This window comes from Microtus oregoni, unplaced genomic scaffold (assembly GCF_018167655.1).
Source record: "Microtus oregoni isolate MIOR12 unplaced genomic scaffold, Mior012 000034F_ref0000314, whole genome shotgun sequence".
In the NCBI taxonomy this organism is placed as follows: domain Eukaryota; kingdom Metazoa; phylum Chordata; class Mammalia; order Rodentia; family Cricetidae; genus Microtus; species Microtus oregoni.
In genome coordinates, this window is record NW_024543093.1 from 12,981,128 (window position 1) to 12,987,988 (window position 6,861).

A 6,861-nucleotide genomic window follows, 5' to 3' on the forward strand; every position below is an offset into this window, starting at 1 on the left:
GACCTGCTATATCGTACTTCTCATTCTGAATCAGAATGGACACTGCAAATTACGAGAACAGAATCAGCAGATTAAAAAACAAAAACCCAAGAGAAGAAGTTGGCTGCCTTCCCCAAACTAAATGATTAGTGACGGTGAGGTCAAGTTCAGACATATCGAAGGCACACGTGTTTATAGTTCGTCATAACTGCTGCTGCTGTGAGCAAGAAGGATTCACTCCCCTCAAACGTGAGGGCTGCTTCCTCTGACACAGACACTAGACTTGCTGTGTAGTATCTGGCCATGTGGGCAGAAAAAAAAGCTAGATATTGGGCTTCCTTGATTCTGTTGGAGAAAGCATGACCTTTCTCACACTCTCTCTGTGTTCTGTCTCACAGTTTCTCTATTTCTCTCTACCCACCTCCATAAGTTACTGAGTACCCTCCCTTTTTTTTTTCCAGCCAAGAAGAAAAGGATTGCGTTTCCATCTAGGCTATGTAGACAACCTGATTGTCAGCCGACTTGGGTCTCCATGTGGCTCTTCTCTCGGGCTCACTAAACATACTTGCAGCCATCCTCTCTTCTTTAGGAAGGTGTCTGTGCCCCCCTGCTGCAGTGACGCACAGCTCAGCTGGACTAAATCCAGCAAGAGCTGGACTAAATCCTGCAATTGTATGTCCAGAGCGTTTAGCTGCAATTTGAGACAGTTTCAGCAAGACCTGAAACTGGCCTCCACACAGGAGATAACGTACCCTTCACTTGTCTGGCAGATAGTTTTTGTCTTCTGTCCAACTTTTTGAAAGATGGAATTTTGAAACTATTTTCTTAAGCTCTCAGCATTCTTATTTTGATCTTCCTTGCCCAGGGAACCCGGTGTTTTCTCACTGCCTGGATTAGCACAAGCAGGACTGATTCTTGAAGGTGTTAGGGGTTTTCTCAAAAAGCAACGAGACTTGAAGTACGAGACAATGACTTCTGGATTGAAGCCAAGTCTAAGGTGACTCTTGATTTTTTTTCCAGCACCTACTAATTTTGACCTGGAAAGTGTTTTTTTTTTCTTTCGTATCCTATTTATTTCAAATAGTGTACTGAAGTTATAGAAATCAGAAAATTTCCAAACATGATGAGATCATTTTAAAAATTAAAAGGACAGATGGTGGAGTACACCTTTAATCCTAGGACTTGGGAAGCAGAGGCAGGTGGGTTTATATAAGTTCGAGGAGAGCATGGTCTACAGAGCAAGTTCCAGGGAAAGCCGAGGCTATACAAGGATATGGATGGTTTCTGTATTGGGGGAGGGATGGGGAGTGGGGATGGGCTTTTTTTCCCCCTCACCTTAATCTCTGGAATTGAGAACTCCCAACAAGGAAAGACCTCAAGGACTTTGGAACTGGAAGGAAACCTCAGTTACCTGGCACTGAGCAGTCGCTAGCGGTCATTCTCTGTTCCACTCTCCAAGAGAAAGGCGGGGGAAGGGACAGAGGAGAATGTTTGGAAGCAGTGGTGGGAGATAAGGAGTTGGGGTATTCCTGGAATTAGGGAAGATGGGGGAACAATAGGTAGGAGAACAAGAGAAGAGAGGGGACACCTGACAGAAGAACCTAGGGATAAGGTAGCAGGGATGGGACTCAGGAAACAGAAAGGTGAGGGGGCGGGGACACCTTGCAGCGGGTCACGGGGCGGGGACGCCAGGTGTAGGAGGCCCGGCGTCTGCGTGGGAGGAGCGATCTGGAGCCGGGAGTGATTCACCTTTCCCGGCCCTTCTGGCTCGGCTCGCCCCAACTCCGGATCTGGGCGGAGGGGCCTTGGGGCGTGTTTCCCCACCCCTTGCGGACTTCGGAACTGACTCGGACAGACTGGCGCCGGAACAGGAGTGGTCTCTACTGGACGGCAGCTTGGTGGGTTCGGGTCCTGCAAGAATGCGAGCCCTGTCGGCCGTGGACGCACTTGCCAGAATGCGACCCCCTCTCCGGGACCCCAGGGCGGCGGAGGACACTCACACGGCTTTGCCAGCGCGCAAGAGCGCGGTGGAGAGACTGGCGGCCGACCGCGCCAAGTACATTCGGAGCACGCCGGGATCCAGCCAGGCTTCTGTCTCCGAGGGCAGGGTCCCTGAGGCCGCAGGGGTGCAGCACCGCAACCCAGTTCCTTCGGCTGTTCCTCCAGCTCCCGTAGCCCGCAGGGTTATCCCTCGGAAGCCGCTGAGACCTGATTCGTTGGTCATCTACCGACAGAAATGCGAATTCGTCCGAGGGCCAGGAACAGACGGTTCCAGAGTTGGGACGGTGAAGAAGTTTTCCCAGGGGTCTCCCAAGGACAAAATACCAGTGGCCCCTGAGACGACCGTGGTGTCAGGTGAGGCCAAGACGAAGGAATCAGAGGCCACTTGGACCAAGTCCGATCAGGCGGTAGCCACTAGTCCAGCCTCTCCGTTATCACCTCCCATCCCTGTAGTGGCCATGGAGTCCCCAGGTGTGCCTTTGAAGGTGGCTTCCGAGGTTCCAGTTGCACCCTCCGCAGGGGAGCTACGGGTGTCGCGTCGTAGAGGATTGCAGCGCTCTCAGTCAGATCTCAGCTCCCGCTACTCGATAGCCAGGGCCGAACCCGACAACTTCTTCCTTTATTGCGGCCTGGAACCTGAAGTGGTGGAGGCTCTTGGGAGAGAGAACTTCTCTGCTGGGTCCGACTGTGTTACATTCAAAGTGCGGAGCGTGAGCATGGCTACTTCTGATAGTAGCTTCTCCAGGCACAGCGAGGACGGGCTGCAAGAAGAGGAGCTCATGGAGCAGATGCCCAGCACCACCTCTGTAGTAGAAAGGAACGCCCGTATCATAAAGTGGCTGTTTACCTGCAAGAAGGCCAAAGAAACCCCCAGTCAGAGGTTGCAGGGACCTGCCTGATTGACGTTTGATCCAGGTTAGAGGGTGGGGGGTGTGTTTATATGTGTTGACTAAACTGGGTGCCGGCCAATCACAGCTCCTGGTTAGAAAACAGAGCCTACAGTAAGAAGGCTTGCATTTGCCCTTCTGGTGTTGAATTTGAGTATCTGGAAAGGTCACTCAGTTAACGCTCTCCCTGCTGGTTTATTGCAGTGTAGATGGTAGAAGGCAGAAGTACTAAATGGTCCAACCGGCAGTCTCACGCTCCCATTAACTCCTGTTTTGAAAGTAAACTCTGAGGCTTAGGTAGTTCTGCACCCAGCCAAACTCCTGGTGGGCCTTTCTGGTGTCTAAGGGGCATTCTCAGCTCCTCTTAAGCCCAGATATCCCACTTCCAGCAAGCCGCTGGGGATCCCCCACCCCCATCCTAGGCTTTGAGGTTTTGAGATCTTGGTACTCCTTTAGCAAGAAAACTATGTTTTGTTTTGGTTTCTGTTGTGTTGTTTTTTGTTTGCTTGCTTGCTTGTTTTGCCAGAGATGATAATACAGACAGTAAGCACCTCCCAGTCTAGGAAGTAACCACACACTTCTCTGTCCTCGGCCTATGCAAAGGCGCTAAGGTTGCACACCTCCTTCTTTTCATTTGTTTCGAATATACCTTGGGAGTAGGAAGGAAAAGACACCTTTAAAGGAGTATTGTTGCGAACAAGGCATTTAAACATTTCAGCAGGTTTTTTTTTCATTCTGCCTTTGAGAGCAAGTTACTGTGAAAATTTTTAAAAATCACATTTTCTGTCCCTGAGATGAATACTAACTAAAGACACCTTATTAGAATATGAAATTCCACGGGGGCAGACACTTAGATGCTTATATTCAGCCAACCTGTGTTTATGAACCAGCTGTTGAGTGGTCTTTATACAGATAGATCGTATGGAAATGTGAATTATTTTTTCTTGATTTCAGAAGACTCAAACTTAAGTTCTTCATTATAATTTATTGAAGATTTGCATATTACACTAGTTCAAGTCCCCAAGGAAGGTATTCAAAGAATAACAATAAAATAACAGAAAATGTTGCATCCGTTTGTATTTTCACGAAATTGTCTTTGAATCTGAGCCGTGTGGGCGGTGGCAAGGGTACCATGGTGCAGCTCTGAGCACTGAGACATAGAGGGGGTAGTGGATGAGTAGATATGGAGAGAGAAGAAACAGCGAAGGGCTCAGCCCATCTCACTGGCACACACGCTAGAGCTGACTTATATTCATCTACAAAAGGAAAGGAGACAGAGAAAGGTTGTTCCTCTTTGGTGTTATATTTTCTGTGTAGCCAATAATCTACATTTGTTGTTGGTGTTGTTCTGAGAGTGGTGCACAGGGGAGAAAAAATTGCCTATTTGAAGGAGACATAAGAAAACATAAATTGCCATAAGATAAACTTAGGGTGTAAATAATATTGGGGTAACAAGATGCCATACCAATAAGCTAAAGTAAAACCTAGAGGATACTCACCCCTATTTTCTCAAGACTTCCGGATGGTTTTGGCATCATCACATTAAATTTGCTCCATTAACTTCATCTATTAAAAGATTAGCGCAAAGCAGCCTGTGCTATATAAGCACTGCAGAGATATCTGGTACCTTGGGATGGTGAAATGACATTGCTGGGCCTTCTCTAGCTCCTTGAGCTGGTGTTTGTTTGAGCCCACAGCTCCATTCACCTACTCCGACCAGGTGGCTAACACCAAAGCTGAGAGCAAAGTATGCATCTGTGGTTCTAGTTTTTCTTCTAGCTTACTTTTGTGTTGAAATAGGATTGCAGGAAAATTACAGAGTATCTGAGATGATCAAAGGTGGGATTTAGAAGTAAAAGACTAAATGCCATTTATAACAGTGGTTCTCAACCCAAGGGTTGTAGACCCCTTGGAGCTCTAACAACCCTAGCACAGATGTCAACAAAGACCATCGGAAAACACAGATATTTATATTACTATTCATAACAGAAAAATTAAGAGTTCTGAAGTAGCAAGGAAAATACTTTTGTGGTTGGGGGTCACCACACCTGAAGAACTGCATTAAAGGGTCGAAGCAATAGGAAGGTCGAGAACCACTTATGTTAATGAGTGTTTTGTTCACTTAGTAGACAGAGACCTATAATTTGTAATAAAATATCCTTCTAGGAATTAAAGCATAAGTTTATAAGTTTCTTACCCAGCGGAATAAAAACATTTGCTGGTCAAAATTAAAAATAGCATAACTGCATACAAATCATAGAATTTTCACACCACCCCTAGGGACATGTGAGTAGACGGACGGTCACACATGGACAATTTTCGTAATGTTTCCCAGAGTATAAATCACGAGAATTGACTTTACACCTTCAATTTTCAATTATAATCCTATGCATCAATTAATCAAGTTATTACCTGAAGAAATGTAGGTTTTTCTGACTTCTTAAAAAATAAAATACACAAATTGCTGGTTTTAATATTCAAATAAAAGAAATAATTTGTCCTTGGGTAGCTAGGGATAAACATGGCTTGATTTTTGGATTAAAAAAATCAGATATTGACAGCTACCTTCCCATTTCTTCTTGGAAAGAAAGAGTACCTGTAGAAGTCCTAACTGTATCTGAAATTTGGAAGACAGGTACACAGTTCCCTTCTTGGTGTGCACTGGGAGCTCGACAGTGTCTCCAGGAACAGAGGGTAAGCAAACAAGTGACCAAAAGATGCTAAGGCCATCCTTCTCTGCTTCCTGGTCAGCACCTGGTCCTAGTGGAGATGCTAGTCTTTGGAAAAGATGGAATCTGTTTGCCTCAAGTGTTCTATCAGACAGCCTACCTTGTTTTTGGTTTTGTTGCCTAGCCCTAGGCCAGTATTCCTAGGTGGAAGGTTTTGTCAGTATTCCACTGTATGAGTTGTTGAAAGAAAAGAGAAATTTCAAAATTCCAGGAAAAGGCTTGTAGAGAGAGATAGTTTTCTATCAAAGAACCCAGATCAAAGCTCCCTTTAACATACCTATTTTTTTTTCAAAATTTAAAGCACAAGAAAGATGTATTGAAATAATAGAACTATTATAAAACCAAAGAAAGGAGAGGCCATATTCTGTCGTATGTTTTATAGCAGATGAGATGTGACTCATGGTTCATTTCTGTTTTCTCCACAGGAAGCAAACTTTTCTATGATGAAGGGACCCTTAGATTGAATGGACTCCTGAGCCATGTGTTTGGTTCTGTTGACCAGGCTTGTATATTAGCTATGGTGAAGTGCTGCGGTGAAGATGGGCTGGAAGATATTAGTAGCTGTGAGAGGCAGCCTCCTTGTACATCCCAAAAGGCAGCTGAAGAAATGATAGCTGTTGGAGAATATTTTCAAGACTTTTTTTTTGTCTGATGTACTGACAGTTTCTGCAATGTGTTTTGATAATATGTAAATAGATGCTTTCAAAGAAAAGAAGAAAGTATGAAATCAAGCATGGATGCGGTAGTATACTCCTTTCAACTAATTTATGCTACTTAAAGTTATGTAAGCACAAAGAGGCATTCAATTAAGTGCTGTGGCTGACACAATCACTTGGCACTTACATTGGTTTCCTATACTATAAAACCGACAGTCTTTTGTAATGATTTGAAGAGCACATTTAAAATCACTTTAAGGCTTCATGGTTCATTTTGTTAATGCCACTTTCTTCTTGGCCATAAATATATAAAAACACCCATTGGGAGATTCATAAGACTAGAGAGCATGCAAAAAAAAAAAAAGTGGGGTTCCTCTTTGCACTTGTTCAATGTATGTGTAATTAGGGAGGCCCATAAGAGCCTGGAATATAAGATAACAAGTATTTACTTATTTGGAAAAAAAACTCACAATAAAGATAGAGAGCCTCTGTGGACACTGGAAGCTATGAGCCAAACTCTCACCACCAACCAAGGGAAAGCAAGCATGTTTCCTGTCTGTGTTTATGGTACCTCAGACCATACCCTAATGGGCCAATACCCAAGAGGCT

The 6,861-nt window shown here is 44.8% G+C and overlaps 1 protein-coding gene across 1 annotated transcript; it reads left to right on the forward strand.

Moving 5' to 3' along the window:
* Nucleotides 1–642: 642 nt before the first annotated feature.
* Nucleotides 643–6,156, forward strand: Fam110c (family with sequence similarity 110 member C). Its single transcript, XM_041630389.1, has 2 exons — nt 643–2,895; nt 6,022–6,156. The coding sequence occupies exon 1, from the start codon at nt 1,899–1,901 to the stop codon at nt 2,877–2,879; it is 981 nt and encodes a 326-aa protein (XP_041486323.1). The 5' UTR covers nt 643–1,898; the 3' UTR covers nt 2,880–2,895; nt 6,022–6,156.
* Nucleotides 6,157–6,861: the final 705 nt, after the last annotated feature.

Bases quoted from the DNA above. Each gene is read 5' to 3' on its own strand.
- Fam110c (XM_041630389.1), top strand. From the start codon at position 1,899: ATGCGAGCCCTGTCGGCCGTGGACGCACTTGCCAGAATGCGACCCCCT.